Source organism: Meles meles, chromosome 17, assembly GCF_922984935.1.
Source record: "Meles meles chromosome 17, mMelMel3.1 paternal haplotype, whole genome shotgun sequence".
Taxonomy (NCBI): domain Eukaryota; kingdom Metazoa; phylum Chordata; class Mammalia; order Carnivora; family Mustelidae; genus Meles; species Meles meles.
The window spans coordinates 25,157,660-25,176,669 of record NC_060082.1 but is presented as its reverse complement, the minus strand read 5'-3'; the positions used below and the strand labels follow the sequence as shown (position 1 = coordinate 25,176,669).

The 19,010-nt window shown below is 46.2% G+C and overlaps 1 protein-coding gene across 9 annotated transcripts; it reads left to right on the top strand.

The window, feature by feature from the left end:
- Positions 1–128: 128 nt before the first annotated feature.
- Positions 129–17,533, top strand: RHEX (regulator of hemoglobinization and erythroid cell expansion). 9 transcript variants are annotated; one of them, XM_045982058.1, is made up of 9 exons: positions 130–270; positions 2,160–2,251; positions 10,534–10,639; positions 12,892–13,120; positions 13,228–13,483; positions 13,693–13,793; positions 14,851–14,979; positions 16,133–16,203; positions 16,744–17,533. In XM_045982058.1, the coding sequence occupies exons 5-9, from the start codon at positions 13,473–13,475 to the stop codon at positions 16,942–16,944; spliced, it is 513 nt and encodes a 170-aa protein (XP_045838014.1). In that variant the 5' UTR covers positions 130–270; positions 2,160–2,251; positions 10,534–10,639; positions 12,892–13,120; positions 13,228–13,472; the 3' UTR covers positions 16,945–17,533. The 9 variants fall into 9 exon arrangements, with proteins under 9 accessions (XP_045838017.1, XP_045838014.1, XP_045838013.1 ...); XM_045982057.1 differs by lacking the exon at positions 10,534–10,639; XM_045982056.1 differs by lacking the exons at positions 130–270; positions 10,534–10,639; positions 12,892–13,120 and adding exons at positions 368–431; positions 1,029–1,283.
- Positions 17,534–19,010: the final 1,477 nt, after the last annotated feature.

Here is a 19,010-nt window from a genome sequence, read left to right as displayed (position 1 = left end):
ACCGTCTGCAGAGAGGAGCGGGGTAGAGCCCTGCAGAGAAAGATAGAAAGTGCTATCTGCTGCTTCGCTCCACTCTCCGCAACTGAGCTAGATGATAATCTCTGAGCAGCTTGCCCCCACCCAATTGGAAATGGTGAAACATTTGTGACTGACCTCCAATGACCGAGAAGCTTCTGGGTGGGGCTGGGGGAGGGTGTTGGTGGGGACGCTGTTTCCATCAGGACGTTGCTGAAACACAAGCCAGGGTCAGGCGTTGCTTGTGGTCCCGCGGTAAGTAGCCTCTGGGGAGGTAGATTTTTAAATTAGTTGGAGGAGTGTGTGTCTGTGAACATAGGTGTAGAGGTCTCGGAGCGGATTCTCTGCTTGTGTGCTGGGATTGCAGAGTGTGGAATTCACTTGCATTCGGCTTGGAGTGGACCTAAGATTGAACGGTTTGTACTCGATGGACATTAGTCTCTTGTTCCCGAGACCTAAGATGTGTGTGCGGTAACTGCCCTGGCAATCAGGGCTCTGGCTAGAAACTGCGTAGACCTTGGATCTAGACAGAGCTAGACGCAAGGAACTCTGTTAAACCTGCGTAAGCCTCAGTTTCTCCATCTGTAAAATGGGTGTACAACAACCCACCTTCCACCGTTGCTCTGAGGATAACAAACAAGTAGTAGATTTGGTGCCTAGTGAAGCATTCCATCAATAATAGCTATTAATTATCATTCTTGTTAAGTCAATGGGGAACTCGATCCCAGAGAATGTCTCCCTGCAGGAGTACTGTCTTTAAGATTTGTTCCGAGTTGCAAAAGATTGGCATATGTGGAGAGAAGGGACGGGACTGGGGTGGCAATTTGAAAACATTATGAGTGGGAGTCAGAGACTGCATGCCGTCACAAGGAAAGTTGTGGAACACGGCAAAGAGTGATATGTGACCCTTACGTAGAGTTTATCCTGCGCCCAGAACCATCCTAAGAGCTTTACATAAACTAATTAATTCATTTTGTCCACACAGCAACCCTAAAAATGCTGGTGCTATTAAGTTTCTCTTACAGTTAAGGCAACTGAGGTACAGAGGTGTTAAGTGACTTGACTGAAGTCAAACAGGGAAAGAAAAGCTTCTGGAGAACATTAGCGCACAAGAGCATGCTTAGAGCTGTCCTCTGGGAGTTCAAGAGGCGCAGGGCTCACGAGCGTCGATGAGACTCACGGAGCACTTGGTGATGGGCCAACCTGTTTCTCGCTCCGTATACCGACCTTGTTGTTTGAGCTGTGGCAACTCTCCTCCAAACGATACAGTGAGTGGGATAGGCTGTGCAATTGGCGGGACCCGGGGCAAATGAAAATCTGGGGTTCCTTGTTAAAAAATGATTAAGGATCTGGAGATGGCAAGAGCAGAATCATAAACCAATCCAGGGGCCCTCGCCCGACTAGACTACATAGGTGGCAGGCCCTGAGACCCAACAGTGAGGCAGGAACAGTGGAAGCTTCCACAGTCTCACTTACCCCGTGATAAACTCTAGGAGGGAGACATTTGACTTCCCAATTAGCAGAGGGGAAACCGAGACTCAGGGACGTTGAGTGGCTTCTCCAAGGTTAAATAGTGTTTCTTGTAGATAAATGGCTTGAATTGCAGTGTGTACAGAACGTGACAAAACGTGACAGAATGATTTGGCCCTTTCCGTTTACCGGGAGCTTTGTGGGGCCAGCAAAACAAATCTATGAATACTGCTGAAGTTGCTTGCGATTCTCCGGGTACTTGTTGATTTAGGCTTAGAACTAAGTTGCATTCAGGTTGCATTAATCTCAAGTAATTGCTGAAAGAAAATGCCTTCCCCCAGACTACGAATTCGAGATTTTGAGTAATCTGCTTTCTTTCTTAAAACTTGGCTGTTCCTGTCCCTATAAATGTGTATTAGCAGAGATGCGGCAAATCTGGTGAAACTCAGACTTGCTATTTCTGGTTAACTTGAGTGTCTCGTCACTTAAGTCCGTGTTATACTCAGGGCATTCTAGAACAACAACACGTCGGAACTGGATCTATTTAGCACATCCCCCCCCTCAGTTTTACACAGAGAAACTGAGGCTCAGAAAGAAGTGACATGTCCGAGGCGGCTGAATTTGCAAAGTCACCAAGCTGGAGAGTTGATCGGGGTTCTCATTTCTCATTCCAGATTATGTCCCAGACCCCTGGGGTGAGCCCCCTGCCATGGTAACCAGCACTGGAGGGAATCCAGAGAAGATTTTTCTGACGCTCAGGACAAAGGTGATGCCCTCTCTGTTGTCCCCTTTCCCATAGTGTCTGGTAGACCTCACTCCTCCCTTCTCACTGTTGGATACTTTGACCTTCTCTGTCCGCTGGTGTGTGGACACGGCAGTAGTTATGGGAGCAGGGACTGTTTAGGACTGAGGACTTCCCAGGACCATACGGCTTCGTATCTTCGGTTGCTTATAACTCTCATTTAAAAATCACGGGCGAAGGGCACCTGGGTGGCTCAGTGGGTTAAAGCCTCTGCTTTCGGCTCAGGTCATGATCCCGGGGTCCTGGGATTGAGCCCTCCATTGGGCTCTCTGCTCAGCATGGAGCCTGCTTCCCACCCCAACCCCCGCCGCGCCCGCCTCTCTGCCTACTTGTGATCTCTCTCTGTCTAATAAATAAATAAAATCTCTTAAAAAAAACATTTAAAAAAATCATGGGGGAGCCCTGTTTTCTTATGGGGCCCATTAGAAATGGGTGCATTGTAATAGGTAAGCCGGTTTGTGTTGAACCCTCTGTTTGGCTCTGAGGATCCCTCCCTGTTGAGCACCTCTATATGCAGGCACTTGACCAACCTTCTTAAATATTGTGTGCAGTACGGTGAAGGCTCTGGCCCCCAAATAGGGTTTGAATTCTGTCCTCTCCGTGGGGGATTCAAGTCCGGTTTTCTCATATGTAAAATTGGGACAACAGTAGCTACCTTGTAAGTTTGTCATTCTGATGATTAAACAAGATAATTTATAGGGGCATCTGGCTGGCTCATCAGTAGAGCTCGTGACTCTCAATCTGGGGTCCTGAGTTCGAGCCCCACATTGGGCACAGAGCCTCCTTTAAAAAAATTCAAAAAATAAAAAAATAGTAAGATAATTTATGCAAAATGTTTGGCATGATGCTAGCATATAACAAGCCCACAACGTGTGTGAGTCAAGAAAATGAAACAGGCGCTGTCCCCATTTTTCAGATAGAACACTGAGGCCCAGGGAGAGAAAGAAACTCATAGCCAGGAAGGTCAGAGCTGAAATTCCAAACCCAAGCCATCTGGCCACCAAATCCCCACTCCTCACCGTCTGCTTGTACCTACCCGTAAGGCTGCCTTACAGTGAATCCAGCTTTCTCCCACAGAACATTATTTACACGCGGCCAAATCTGTGTGGAAGCCCGCCAAAGACAGTGGCTTCCCCTGCAATCAGGGCTGACACGCATTTCACTGGACTGCCCTGTCCCTCCTTCTCCATCATCCTTTGCCTTTTCATCGAAGTTCCTACTCAGTGACTCCTCTCTGAGTGTTCTGTGGAGTGGGGATCAATTTTTCCTCCAAGACAGTACATATTACAGACATCATGCCTTTATCGAACTTTGTTGTGACGTCTCTTCTGCTTTTCGATTTTTTTGTATATTAATGTCTTGGTTTTTCAGGTACAATGCGAGCTTTTGAATGTTCAGATGGCGTTCTCCCTTTCGTCCTGTCCATCAGACTGTTTCACACAGAGCCACACACCTAGACCACTCAGTATATATTTAACTGGAACTCACACATGTAGCTGAATATCTCAATGTTTTATTAACATAGTAAGATACAATTTATGTAAATAAATTTTTTATGTAGATAAATTTAGTACTACGCTAATTGAGGGACTCAGAGTTTCTGGGCTTATTTCAATATTCTTAAAGTAATTTTTTTTTCCTGGGGCGCCTCAGTGGCCCAGTCGTTAAGCGTATGCCTTGGGCTCAGGTCATGATCTCAGGGTCCTGGGATTGAGCCCCACTTCCGGCTCCCTGCTCAGCAGGAAGCCTGCTTCTCCCTCTCCCACTCCCCCTGCTTGTGTTCCCTCTCTCGCTGTGTCTCTCTCTGTCAAATAAATAAATGTAAGTAAAATCTTTTTTAAAAAATATTCTTTTTCTGATTAGAAAAAAGATATGTTAACTGCGGAAAACTTTGACAATGACAGATAGTATAAAGAGTTAAATAAAACATCACCCACAATACACAGTTTTGTTAACATTTAGGTATATTTTCTTCTCTTTCCCCTTTTTGAACAAAGTACATTTAAATGAAATCCCTGATTCAATTTCCGTAAGTTTATATTTGTGAACAAATCTATATTTGATTTGCAAAATTACTGTCAATGAACTATTCTGGATTTGATGAACTGAATCAGGTGACTGGGGGTTATTACTAAACTACTGTAAAAGACAAAAGAGCTGAGTGACCAAAATGTTCTTTTTCGTACAAGGTTTTACTCTTAATATTTTTTTTAATTTATTTATTTTTTTCAGTGTAACAGTATTCATTGTTTTTGCACAACACCCAGTGCTCCATGCAATACGTGCCCTCCCTATTACCCACCACCTGTTCCCCCAACCTCCCACCCCCGACCCTTCAAAACCCCCAGGTTGTTTTTCAGAGTCCATAGTCTCTTATGGTTCGCCTCCCCTACTCTTAATATTTTTAATATGTTTTGTATGTAGCTAAATAAAAGCGCATGATATATCTTCATGGAACAGACTCCTTCTCTAGATTAATTTTTTCTCAATGTAATTTTAAATGTTGATGTAACATTCCATTCTGAATGTTGGTGTAACATTCTTCACCGTGATTTATTTAATCTTTGTTTTTCAATGAAATAATTTCCCATTTCCGTTTTTATAATTAGTGGTGGGTAAGACTACCTTGTAGGAGCAGCTTTGGCCCCATTCCGGATTGTTTGTAAATTGTTCCATGCCTTTACCCATCTACCAATTGGGGGTGTAAGGGTTTTTCTTAAGAATTTTTGGGGGGAAAAAATCTAAAAGCTTTTAAAGTTATACATAGCACACGCTCATTCTAGTGTTTTTATCTATTTGCCTTTAAATTTTGTTTATTTGACTTAAACATATGAAGTTTTAATATTTTAGAGTCAAGTCTATTTTTCCTGTTGCTTTGTGATTTCTTCCATTGCGTGTAAGCTGAGAAAGTTTTCTCTCATGTAGGATTTAAGAACGATTACTGAATATGTGAACGTTCAATCCATTTCCTTCTACTTAATGCCTACTTGAAAATATTTACTTCTTTAATTCCTTTGGAATTATTTTGTTACATCCCATCTGGATGCAAGCTATTTTTTGTTTTTCTTATAGGTAGCTAATTCATTATTCTGTGCGTGACATTTTTTATTTTATTTTATTTATTTATTTGACAGACAGAGATTTCAAGTAGACAGAGAGGCAGGCAGAGAGAGAGAGAGGAGGAAGCAGGCTCCCTGCTGAGCAGAGAACCCGATGCGGGGCTCGATCCCAGGACCCTGGGATCATGACCTGAGCCGAAGGCAGAGGCTTAACCCACTGAGCCACCCAGGCGCCCCCCGTGTGCGTGACATTTCTTAAATGACACTTTCCTTTCCTCCCACTGCTTTGTGAGCCACTTCTGTGATTTATTTATTATACATCCTAGCAAATTTTTTTCAAGTCTACACCACCCTTTAAAAGTGTTATGTTAGGGGGTTCCTGGGTTGCTCAGGCCTTTTAGGCATCTGCCTTCGGTTCAGGTCATGATCCCAGAGTCCTGGGATAGAGCCCCGTGTCGGGCTCCCTGCTCAGCATAAGGCCTCCTCTCTCTCCCACTCCCTCTACTTGTGTTCCCTCTCTTGGGATCTCTCTCTCTCTCTGTCAGATAAATAAATAAAATCTTTAAAAAATTAAAAAAACATTTTTTTAAGTGGTATGTCAGGGGCAGCCAGGAGATGCAGTCGACTGAGTGACCAACTCTTGGTTTGGGCTCAGGTCGTGATCTCAGGGTGGCGAGATGAGTTTCTCTCTCTCTGTTCCCCCTGCACTCTCTCCCTCTCTCTCTCTCTCTCCCTCTCCCTCTCTCTCTCTCTAACTCAAATAAATAAATAAGTCTTAAAAAAAAAAAGTGGTATGTCAAGAACCTGCCTGGTCACAATTCCTTTTCACATATGTTTTAGCTCTTCTCAACTGTTATTTTTCCCCCTGGGGAAATTTGAGATTTGATTTGCAGTTGTAAAAAATTCTCACTGTAGTTTTGATTGGAGTTATTCAGAACCAACAAATTCATTTCAAAGTGATCTTTCTCAGTCTTCTGGATTCCTGACCTGAAATATCATGTGTCTATTAGTTTATGTCTTTTTTAATTTTTTATTTATTTTTTAAAAAGATTTTATTTTTAAGTTTCTGCACCCAACGTGGGGCTCAAACTCACAACCCTGAGCTTAAGAGTCGTGTGTTCCCCTGAAGGAGCCAGCCGGATGCCCCAATTTTTAGATATCTCAGTACATTTTTATTACTTTCTTCAAATTATTCTTCAAATTATTCTCAGCTCTATCTGGTATGATGGCTGCTGAGGCTCCTGGGTCTCCCTCCCTGCAATTCCATTTCCTAACTGGTTATTGCTGATACAATAGGAAGAAAAGCTGATAATTTCAGAACATTATCGTGCCCTCAGGACTCTCTCAAGTACGCTCATCAATTCCGCTACTTTTTCGATCCGTTCTTTGGGGATTTCTAGGTATATAATCACGTCTTTTGCAAATAAGGATGAATTTGACTTGCCTTTGCCCCAAACCATGACTTCATTGCTTTCATGTATATGTTAATAGCTCAGGCTCCAGCATGAGCCTGCCTGGCACCAAGCCCTGTTAACTCTTCTTATAGTTTTGAGAGAGTTATTTAACCTCTCTTTGTCTTCATTTGGCCCTCTGTAAAATAGAAATAATAATTATACCTGAATTTTTTAAAAAAGAAAAGGGAAAGGAAAAAATAGTACCTACCCCTTTGGTGGCTGTGAGAATTAGACGAATGATATATAGAAAAGTGTCCCCAAGCCTGCCCAGTAACTATTCCATACCCTTATGGAATGATTATTGGAGGTTGGAGGCTGGAGGGACTTCCAACTTCCCAGAGTTAGAATTGCCAGGATTAACTTTTTAAAATGGTTACAGCATCGTACAACATCCTTGTTCTCAAATAACCGCTAAAACATTTTACCGCTTGGTAAGATGTTGATTATTGGTATAGAAGAGATAGTCTTTATTATGGCAAAAAATAAGTCTCATATTCTTATTTTGTTAACTAATGAAAAAAAGAATCGAGTATCTGACTTCATCCAACGATGGTTTTTGGCATATTATGGAGACCATCATTGCAAAAACTCCATCTACGGATGCTCTCTTCATATTCTGTAAGAGGCAGTTCCTGTAATGAGTGAGAGCTGAGCTTGGTTTGCTGTTTGGCTCTTCCAGCAGCGGCGGGAGGGGGCGTGGGGAAGAGGGGGGTGAGGTGGTGGGAGGGTGGGGATCAGGGAAAATTGTTCACCCTTCCCAAGCCTTTTATGGCCCCGTCTAGGAAACGGGGATCATGTCTATTCTTGCAGAGCAAGAGCGCAGAAGAGCATGGTAAATACTCAACACCAGTTTTCATTATTGTCATAGCTGACTTCCTGGATGTTCCTGGAGTAACGTCTTGATATTATCTTATATTTACTTCTGTATTCATAAGCGACATGATCCGGCAGAGTTTTCCATCTTTTTCTGTGCCCTGGATCTGTATAATAGCAGGGAAATTACGTGTTCCTTAAAAGTTCAAAATAACTCATTTCCTAAAACTATTTGGACACACATTTTGAATCGATTAATTCCAATAATGCTTCTATTTTCTAGAGTCATTTATTGCATGCTTCTTAGTATTATGTGACAAAAGCTGTAATAAGTTCTTCTCTTAGCTCCTCTTATGTCGTCCTCAGAAGCAAGTATCATTCATATTTGTCTTCCTGCAACCTGAGAACTAGTTATTATTGTCCCATCTTACAGATAAGAACACTGAGGCTTTGAGGCGTTCAAGAACTAGACCAAGTTCATGCAGGAATGAGCGGGGATGTGAACCTAAGCTGACTGCCGTTCTCTGCTTTTCCTGGCTAAATAGCACGCTGTCTCCGGATGTCTTTCTTGTTACTTTGTTTTGATTTTGGTCTCTTTTAAGTTTCCTGTGCCTTATGGAATCAATTTTTCTAATTTATATTTTTCTAGGAAATCATTATTTTTATTGAGATTTCATTTTAAAAAAACACCTTAGTAGCCTCATAATTTTTGATCTCCTCTGTTTCTGTGGCTTTATTCATTAAGAGTTTGGCTTATTTATGTTACCTCCTTTTCTTGATTATTCCAAAGTGCCTATTAAATTAGGGGAGAAAAGTCTAGTCATGTGGAGGAGAATGGATGATATTATAAAATGGAAACAGATTTTTTTCTTTTAAAATATCCCATTTCCATCGAAATTTGTTTCTCTTCTCCCCTTCCTTACTTCAGTATTTTTTTTTTAAGATTTCATTAACTTATTTGACAGATAGAACACAAGGAAGGGGAGCGGCAGGCAAAGGGAGAAGCAGGCTCCCTACTGAGCAGGGAGGCTGATGTGGGGCTCGATCCCAGGACCCTGGGATCATGACCTGAGCCGAAGGCAGACGCTTAACTGACGGAGCCACCCAGACACCCCTTACTTCAGTCTTTAAAAAAAACAGAATACTTGGATCTCGAAAGAGCCTGAGGAGGACTTTCGAGCGTCCAGCCATTCCTTCGCCAGGGCCTAGAAAGGACGTCTACTTGTCTCAGCTCCACAGTGAGGGAGCGGCAGGGCTGGGAGAAGCAGCTCGGCTCTCATCTCTCTGGCTTTGTTCTCTCTCCACACCATTCAGCTATGCTATGGCTCAAAATTTTAATTTTAAAAATAAGCTAATGAAGATTGCAGAAAAGGTCTTTTTAAGGGATGCCTGGGAGGGTCAGTCAGTTAAGTGTCTGCCTTTCGCACTGGTCATGATCCCAGGATCCTGGGATCGAGCCCCCCGGCACTGGGCTCTGTTCCATGGAGGGACTGCTTCCTCCTCTCCCTCTGCCTGCTGCTTCCCCTGCTTCTGCGCACTCTCTCTCTCTCTGTGTCAAAAAAAAAAAAAAATCAATAAAGCCCTAACTATATTGATAGCAATTATTGATTATTGCAATCCGTGTGGTTTTCAAGAAATCTTCTATTGTGCTCTTCATAGAATGACTCTCTCCAAAGAAAGCATGTCAGGCAGGAATGCAGTGTGTCCTTATTATTTCATGTCAATGTTGGGTTGTACCAACTAAAGGCCCCTCTATCATTAGAAAGGGGAAGCAGAAAGATGGGATCCAGGTGTACCCGGAGGTCTCGAGATTTCCAGGCAGGCCTGAAGTGAACAGAGGAAATCCTTCCAGCACTCTTCTGGACTGCGGTTGGCAGGTCCTTGGCCAGATGCTACATTAGTGTTGGTTCGGGTGTCAAAACTCAGCAGGTCAAAGAGGGCAAGACAGTCCCAATCTTGATGATGGGATGAGCCAGTGGCAAACTCTCTCATGGTCCAGGCACTTTTTTTTCACAACCTAATTACCCTAATTTGCTCATTTCCTGGTTATTTGGTATGTGTGTGTGGGGGGTGCAAATGAGCAGATGTTTTTGCCCACTGTCTGATCAGCAATCTGCAATTAGACCCCAAGGAACAACCTGTTCATTGTGGTTAGGGGCCATTAGCCACTTAAATAATGACATCTGTCATCATTTTTGTACCTCATCCTGTCCCAGTTCTTATCTTCAAACTATACTCAACATGAGTGCCTGAGTTTCCGCAAATAGACCGGCTCAATTCTAATAGCTCTACTTTAGGCGCCATCTTGGTGAAGCGTTTCAGATCTTCCTCCATTTACAAGGGGGTTGGGTCCCGATAATCCCACTGCAAACTGAAAGTGTCTGAAACCTGAACTGCATTTACTCTACCTAACCTACCAAACATGGCTTCGCCTAGCCCATCTTCAATGAGCTCAGAACACTTGCTTTAGCCTATGCTTGGGCAAAGATCATCCGACACGGAGCCTATTGTATAATAAAGTGTTGAATATCTCACATAGCTTATTGAACCCAGCACTGAAAGCAAACAACAGAATGCGTATCGGGGTGCGGAAGGGTCGTGAGTGTACCGGTTGTTGACCCTTGTGATCGCACAACTGACTGGGAACTACCTGGCACCAGACAGGGTACCGCACCGTGCCTGGCCAGCCCGCAAACAGATCCAGATTCAAAATTCCAAGCACGATTTCTACTGAATGGGTGTGCTTTTCCACCACTGTCACGTCTAAAAATCAAGTCAAATTGTCAAGGGCGCCCAACCGTAATCATGGAGTGCTTCCCCCATGCCTAGCATTGTATACCGGTCTTTAGAAACAGCATAACGCACCGAGCCCACACAAGAACTCGGTGAGGCAGAGGCTGTCATTCTCCCCATCTCACAGGTACAGAGGCTGAGGTACTGAGAAGTTTAATAATTCCCGGTCAGAAGGGAAGAGAACTTGGATTCTATCCGACATCTGTTAGACTTTAGGCTTGATCCTGGCACAGGTACAGTGTGTCATTTAGCTGGTAAGATGTTTGTAATATATTTGTAATATGTAATATGGTAAGATGTTTGTAATATGTGAAACGATGGCAGGACGTAGAGGCATTATAATTTAATATAAAGAGAAAGTGATTCTCAACTGGGGGCAAGAGTTGCTGCCTCAGGGTGTGGCTTTTGGAAATGTGTAGGGCCTTTCTTGGTCATTTTTGTTGTCCCATTAACCTATTAGGATAGTGGTCTCCTGGGATGTTGAAATGTCCAGCACAGCGGAAGAGAGTTCTAGACAAAAATGAAAGACCTGTTAGAGCTAGATCTCAGGAAAAGTGCTCAGAAACACTAATAAAGAGGAATAGTAGTAACTGACAATGAAGCCATCAAACTCAAGGGTAGCACACTCAAATGGCTTCAGGGGTCAGTCGGGGACCGAAAACTACATATATCCTTCCCAGGGCCTCCAAATCCAAGTCTTGAAAGGTCCTCATCAAACAGAATCACCGAGGCACCAAATTTGGCCAGCGGGCCTCCAGTTTGGAGCTTTTTAATGGAGGTTTTTCTGATCTGGAAACATGTTTACGATACATTCAGTGACGAGGAAAAGCTGCCGACCAGTACGATGCCGTGTTTAGAAAAGACTGTGTATACGTGTACACACGTATTTACACACGCACATAGAAAGAGTACCTATAGTTATGAGAGTATGTAGAAAATGTTACAGGATAAAAAATGCGGGTGATTTTGTGAAATGTTTTGCTTATTTGCATTTTAAATTCCACCACAAATGTCCGTTGGTTGTTTAATTTTTAATAAATAAGGAGAGAGAGGAGCCTTAAAAAAAATTAAAATTCGAGTGTGGTTTCAGAACACAGCCCTTAGTGGCTTTCTGGCCATTCCCTCTGATGAAAGAAGGAGAATAATTTCTGTGATTAAGGACAAATGAGACATCGAAGATGAGGTAAGCAATACTAAACCACTAGAGCGCCTTTAAAACTGGAACAACACTGTCGGTTTCCCAGACACACTGGCCTTGCTTCTAGCTCCTTTCTGTGATGTTCACGCCTTTTGTGATTCAATAAAGCTCTTCTGTTAAAGTCCAATCTCCCTTTTGCAGCTGCCCCGGAAATCAATACTGGAATTGGCTTGAGAAATCAATACCTGTCCAAATTTTAGTAGGGCTTATCCAAAATAAGTCAAGAGCCAGGCATTAAAACTCTCATCTATGCCTTTTTTCAATCAAGTTGCCCAACCCCTTGAAGGTCATTGTTTTTTCCTGAAAACCCCCATTTTGCTTCATCTCCATCATTTTTGTGTTTTATTTCCAGCTCTGTAAATTTTATTTTGTGCACAAGTCACTTTTAACAGAGCTTTCTTTCTGGAGTTTGCGGATCACTGGGGGTGGGGGTCGGGGGCAATACTGCATTTTCTACGCACTTGTCTGTGGACTTTGGGAACTTCCTGGAGTGTTTTCTCACCTGCCTGACTGGGTTGTGTCTACCTCCCGCTCCCCTGAACCCCTTCTAACCAGCCCATGATGCTCATGAGGCATGAACCTGACGCGTTCAACTTGAAAAGCAAAGGGTAACATTAGGTGCCTTCGGGAGCAGTAGCTCGAACTTATTATTTAGGAAAGGGGGCGGGTTAAGGATATAGGATGAATAAATTGGATATGTGTCGTTTCCAGCATTTGATCTTGTGAAGTCACAGCCAAGGACTAGCTTGTTACTGTGTGAAAGAAGATGGTGGTATTTTCTCTCTGGAAACTTCCAACTGGCCAACACCCACAGCCCTGGAGAGGCCTTCGTGGCAAACCCCACACATCTTCCTGCCCAACACTGCCTTCTCTCTCTTTTGACTCTTGGTCCCAGTTCTGATCTTAGAAAGCCCCTGTGTGAGAACCACAGTTAAAACAAAAGTTTTTAGGACTTTCCACACCGCCCTTAGCCCTTGGAAACCTCAAAGACAGTAAAAGTCTTGTAAAGGTTTACAGTGTACAGCAGGACACTGGGGGGTTGTGCCCCCATCTCAGGACCGTGTAAGTAAGTATCCTTTCAAAAGCTTTGAAGTTGTCCTGCCTTTATCTTAGAGTAAATGCCATATTCAGCAAAATGCTGATGAAATGCATACGCTGATTTTTAAAATCCACATATTCGTGGGCATACATCCAGAGTCTTGGTCCTAAAACCCCACAAAGCCGTGCCCGGTGTCCATTGAGTGTGTGCGCGTAGGTGTGTGTATTTAAGATCTGGGTTTCTTCCAGGACTCCCTCTCGCTGCATTTGCTTGAGTGGAACCCTTGGCACTTCCAGCAGCAGGCTCCCCGGGAGCCGGGACCAGTGGTTGGACTTGGAGGCTTGAGTTTTGAGCCCAAAGCTAGGCCTGGCCACATACCAGCTGTGTGACCTCAGCCGTGTCCCTCTGCTGAGTCCCACAAGATCGTTATTAGAGGGGGGGGCTCACGATCTTTCAGCCCTGGGCCATGTGAAAGAGGTAGGAGGGGGCTCAGCATTGAGTGCCTGTCCCACGACCTGCACCCTGCGCCCCGCTGTTGGGTACAAATACCTAACGACTAGTTACTCCTTCTTTTGTGTATTCAGAAACTGCGATCTGGGGAGAGGAAAGTCAGTGACCCCCCAAACAGCCGAGTTTGCCTGAGGGGAACTGGGGCATAGAGCCCTGGAGTCTTAGCAGCCACCTTGCCTCCTGCGTTTCTCCGGGACGGTCCTGCAGGTGCCCTGCGTGCAGACCAAGTGCCCAGCCTGGTGCCCCACACGTGTCCTCCTTCTGCCCCTGGAAGAGCCCGAGCCTCACTGGCGACCTGCGGCCACCCTGCAAGCCCATCATGCTGACAGAGTGAGTGGGGTTTTCCAATCAGACTCACAGGTGTAGCTGGCTTCTGAGCACGCACACCACCCTCCCTGGCTGCCCAGAGAGGCAAAGGCACCGGCTCTGAGACACACAGCATCAACCGATGGCTGTCTCTGGCTGGGGGCCGGGATGGGTGTGTGGCTCTATTAGAATCTCTGCAGCCTCTGACTCCAACCCTTCTCCCCTCCCAACAGAGACATGAAGCTCTGGCACGGCTTAGTGATCGCAGCGGTGTCCCTCATCCTACAGGCCTGCCTTTTCGCAGTCATCGGCTACCTGCTCAGCAGGCACATGGGTAAGTGGCCTTGCATGCCCTTTCCTTCTAGCCACTTGCAGGGACCATCCCCGAGCCTCCAGCAAGACAAGCCCCTGAACGCGTCTGAAATACCTACTTGAGAATCCACCGGCCAGATCACCCCTTACTGGGTAATCCCCACTCTGACCCGACCTATTTCTGGTTGGGGATGGCAGCCCACAGTCCTTCCACTACCCAGACCTTCTACCCAGAGACCAGAGCCGGCAGTGCTCGCGAGGGTGGGCTCATTCAGCCGGGGTCTGACTCACTTCATCACCGCCAAAGGACTCAATGGCGAAGACATGGCTCTGGGTATGACTGGACTGAGACACTGGCTTACATTCTTGGAGTGATTCACGATGGAAAATAGAGAAGTTCTGTTCTGGGATGGCATTAGGGAAAGTAAAATGAAGGCAGTCTAAAATAAAGAAATAAAGGAAGTAAATAATGAAAGTCTTCTCAAGCCATCCATCCCTCCATCCATCCATCCCTCCCTCCCTCCTTCCATCCATCCATCCATCCAGCCATCCATTCGTTCATTTGAACAAAAGAAAACTCCCTGTCCTTCTATAACTTGCATTCATGGGGGGAACAGACAACAAACCAGATAAACAGGTAATACACACACGTGTTGGATTATGGTGAATGCTATGGAAGAGGATGATGAAGCAAGGCAAGGAGATAGGAAAGGGCTGATGGCCAGCATCACTGACACTGACATGCCGACATTTGAGTATAAACCTCTGGAAGTGAGGGCGCGAGATGCATCTGCAAAGGCCCTGAGGCAGAAGGGTGTTTGGTAGCGAACAGTAGGAGCAGAGAGGCCAAGGTGGCTGGAACTGAGAAGAACAGTGACGCCATGGAGGTCCTTGGAGGCTGGGACTTCAGCTTGTACTCTGAGCTAGGTAAGGGCTGCTTCAGGGTTTTGAATGGGAGCCTGAGGTTTGAAGAGGTCCCTCCAAATGTTTTTGCCCTATTGAGGGCAGTGCTCAGAGACAGTGTGTGCTTGCTTGACCTAGAGAGCTGCCACTGTTGACCACTGCCCTGTCCCCTTTAGCCAAGGAGAGTGAGCGGCTACTGAAAGGGGCCAGGCTCCAGGCCCCAGAGAGCAGCCCTGCCCACCATCAGCCACTTGCTGCTAAGAAGGAGACTCCCAGCACTTCTGTGTCTGTGCCCCGTTATAGGCGTGAGTAATGGGGAGGAAGAGGCGGGGTGGGGAGAACGAACTTGTCCTAAAGCTTCTTCTGCTCTGTCTGGGCCCCCAGGGAGCTACCCTGCAGCGGCCCTGCTCTGTCCCCTTCTGCCCGACCCCCAGCTGGAGGATTCCTTGCACCCACCTCAGGGAGGGCCTTGCCAGTCTACCTTTTGCAGTAAGCTGCTCTTCCTATCACATGGCGCCCATCTCGCTGGGTTTGTGTGGGTCAGGGTTTGGTCCAGTGTGAGCCACTGCAGAAGGGGTTTGCGGCTGTCTCTGTTCTGTCTTTGTAATACTATGGCGCCGGTCAGTGGGGCGGCCAAGATGTCAACTGCCTCTGCGGGTCTCTGGCCATGGGATCCGGGTGTTTTAATAAACACGAGTCTTGGTGATGGTTCAAATCCCCATCCCCTTCTGGCGAGTGACCCAACAGGGACACCACCCTTTTGCTTTCTCTCAGGGCTGGGGAGACGCACCAGGCCACCATTCACACAGTGCAAATGGCTGCTTCCATAGCAAGACAACAGTCCCACTCTACTCACTCCCCGGAGATCACACTGTTTCTCATGGTTTATCGCTTGGCTGATTTGCATTCGCTCCATCTAATTTTAGTTTTTCAGTTGGAGGGATCTGGTGGTCAGGCTTCCCCCGCGCTGAGATAAGAGCCTGTGGGGACCAGAAGAGAGCACTCATGTGAACTCAGTGTTTCTGTGGGAGGGGAGGGGCCCTGGTGTCGCTGGGACCCTGGCCCGAGAGCTTCGCCGGAGCCCTGACCAGAGACTCTCAGGGACCTGGGAGGTGTCATCCACAGCACCAGGGGCTGTGCTGTGTCTGCGTGTCTCTGCTTGCCCCTCCCGACACAGCCCAGCCCTGGGGTGTCCGCTACTGGTTTTAGATGGAACTGGACAGAGCAGTGGTACCGGGACTCTTGGGTGCATTCCTGACTATTTTGGGGGTCCTTTCTCCCCCCCTTTCTTTGTTCAGTTCCTTTTTTCTCTTTTAGGGGGACTCTGTATTTCTCTGCCCCACTTGGCTTTGCGAGGCTGGCTCTGCCTGTCTTTGTTTCCTTCTCCCTTCCATTGTGTCCGTCCCTTCCTAACACCCCCCGGATCTCCTTGGAAGAACAGTTTCTATTTCTCCCTAGAAGACAGCGACACATCCTCAGGTAGCTCCGACAGCTCGGACAGCTCAGGCAGCTCGTCTCCAGCCTGCCAGGTAACAGACGCCCCCAGCGAGCCCAGCCCGTCGTACGCCATTGGGGTCCTTGCTGCACAAGACTTAGCTCCACCCAGGCTGCCCCAGCTACAGAGACGGGAGCAGGGGAGGCAGGCTTCTTGAATCCTTACGGCATCCTTAGGGGATGGGCGGAGGGTCGGGGCAGATCACCCACACAAAAGGGGGTCTGAGTGGGTTGTAAAAAGGCGAGTGCTAATGGGTCACCTCCTCCTCCCCGTACCCCACTCACTGGGCCAAAGTCCCCTTTGAGTCCTGACCTCACTGCGATTCAGTCTTCACATCTTTCCTTAAATCCATGAATCCCCTACAGACAGGAGGCACGAGCCGTGGGCAGTCTTCCCATCTCCCCCTTCCCTACTCTTCTCCAACCCGGGTTCCTGGGAGCCAGCTTCTTTCCCTTCCAGCTTGAGTTTGGGGAGCCACGCATCCTTAAGAGAGAATTCTGTCCTGGGGTTCCCCCCTCCTCGGACCCTGGTAGGAACCTTGACCCCCACGCCTCTGCTCTTTCTCTCCTCTCAGGCCACGAGGAATATGAATTACGCACAAGTGGTCTTTTCCGCCACCAAAGGACTAAAAAATGAATCTGCCCTGGACTATGAGAACATCAAGGAAACCACAGATTATGTGAACGTCAATCCAAAAAGCCACAAACCCGATTTCTGGACTTTTGCAAAGCCGGCTGACTCTGAGCCGGTGGAGTGCACGCAGGTGGCCCTGTGAGGTCTAGGTCTTTAAGGGGGTGCTGTTCTCCAGAAATTCTCGCACTCACCTTGTGGGGGAATGACTTTTTTTTTTAGCTCACTCAGCAAGAAGGAGTCAGATCAGCTATCAGGAAGAACTTCCACGATAAGTATGAACGAGGGGAGATATCAGTAGAGAAAGCAGGGAAGTCTTTCTCCATAGAAAATTGTGGGAAAAAAAATGTTAATCAACTGTAGTGGAGCTCTGTTTGGCAATCCTACCATTAAACGACTCTTGGAGTTCTTTAATGTTTGGCAACAAGCAACTTCCTTAAAAGTTTTAAATAAAATGGCAACCGCCGCGTCTTGGTTTCCTCTTGCCCAGCCCGGCACGCATCTTGCCCTCAGCACTTTAAGTAGGTCACTTAGAAAGCTCCCCATCATTCAACCTTTGAATTCCCCGTTTCTTAGGAACGAAAGCTGACAGGGCCCTGGTAAATACCAACCAGCAGCCCAATCTGTGATTCCAGGGGACAAAAAGTCTCCCCCAGTTCAACCCAATAAAGTGCAGTCTTCTTTTCTGGTTTGTTGTTTGTTTGTATTAAAACAATGAGGAATAAAAGGGCACTTTCTTAACTGCATGAAGCCCAGCTTGTCTCAAATCAGCTGACACCGTGGTATTTACGGGTAAGGTCCTAGACACAGTTTGACTGAATCATGAATGGAGTAAAAGTGTCCACAAGCCTGTCATTTCCTTCCTCTGACACTGCCCTAGAAGTTTTCACCGGTGGAACAGAAGAGTTGACAAAAATAAGGATTATCACTGTTGGAAAGGAGGATAAAATTCATCATCGTTTGTAGGTACCCTCCTCCTACAAAACCTCAGAGGATTTGCTTCATATGTTTTAAAATTGATGATGAGATACACATACAATATACTTTTTGCAACAGGCAATTAAGACACGAAGTGAAAAAACAATATTTTTTTGAAAAAAAATTTTTTTTTTTTGCTCACAACAGCTAAACATCTCAAACAGTGGGCGCCCCAGGAGCTCTCCTAGCCAAATTCAAACCCCAGAGGAGGGGCATGCAGGACTTCCAGAGGACTCTAACGTTACCTGTGCTCCACCTGCCGGCTTTGCGTCCTGGTACGGAGAGCAGTGGGCAGCTTTCATCTTCCCAGGCTCCTCATCCCCAAGATGATCTGAAGACGGGGTTCTGGTTTGCGTTTCTGGGGCTGCACAGTTCTGCCTATTCACACACCCCTCCACCTCTTGGCTCTCATTGTGGTTCCTCTCCCGCTCCGATTCAGATGTCTGTGCCCCTTAAATTCCTATGTCGAAATCCTAACCCCCACGGTGGTGGCATTACGGGTGAGGCCTCTGGGTGTGATTAGAAGGGGAGGGTGGTGCTCTCCTGGATGGGATTAGCGCTTTTGTCAAAAAGCACCCGGCAGAACTCCTTAGCTCCTTTCGCTTTGTGAGAATACAACCCACGTGACGTCTTCCATCCAGAAGAGGTCCTCACTATGCCTCGCGGGCACCCTGATTTTGGACTTCCAGACTCCAACGCTGAGAGAAAGAAAGTTCTGTTCTTTATAAGCCCCCCAGTTTGTGGCATTTTCTTATGGTAACCGGAATAGACTAAGACATCTGCTTAGAGAGCTTTTCTTAGTGGGAAAAAGAGTTTTTATTGATCAGAGGGGCAGAATGAGGAAGAAATACCAACAATGTCGCCACCAGCAACACTGTCTTTGTATCTAGAACTGAAACTCCACTTCTTATTGATCTCTTTCTGAAAAGAAAAAAAAGAATTTAAGGGGGGTGCTGATGAGGTTCAGATGAGTGATCATATACCCAAGGGAGACTAGGCAGGCCCGCTGCAGAGACAGGTCCCACACCAGGAGAGGGGACAGTTGAAATAGTGCAGGTAAAGGGCCTCCTTTCTGCAGGATTCTGGAAGGGCCCTGGAATCCAGAGAACCACACATTAAAAGAACACTTGAACATCTGGGTGGGTGAGGTCAAGGCATTTAGGACCCAGCTGTGGGGACAGGCAAGAGCTTGTACCAAACATGTGACAGAAGGAAATGAACACAGAGCAATGA

Coding starts and splice junctions, on each gene's coding strand:
- RHEX (XM_045982059.1), top strand. Junction 14,980..16,132: donor GTCTGTGCCCCGTTATAGGC/GTGAGTAATGGG, acceptor ATTTCTCCCTAG/AAGACAGCGACACATCCTCA. Junction 16,204..16,743: donor GCTCGTCTCCAGCCTGCCAG/GTAACAGACGCC, acceptor CTCTCCTCTCAG/GCCACGAGGAATATGAATTA.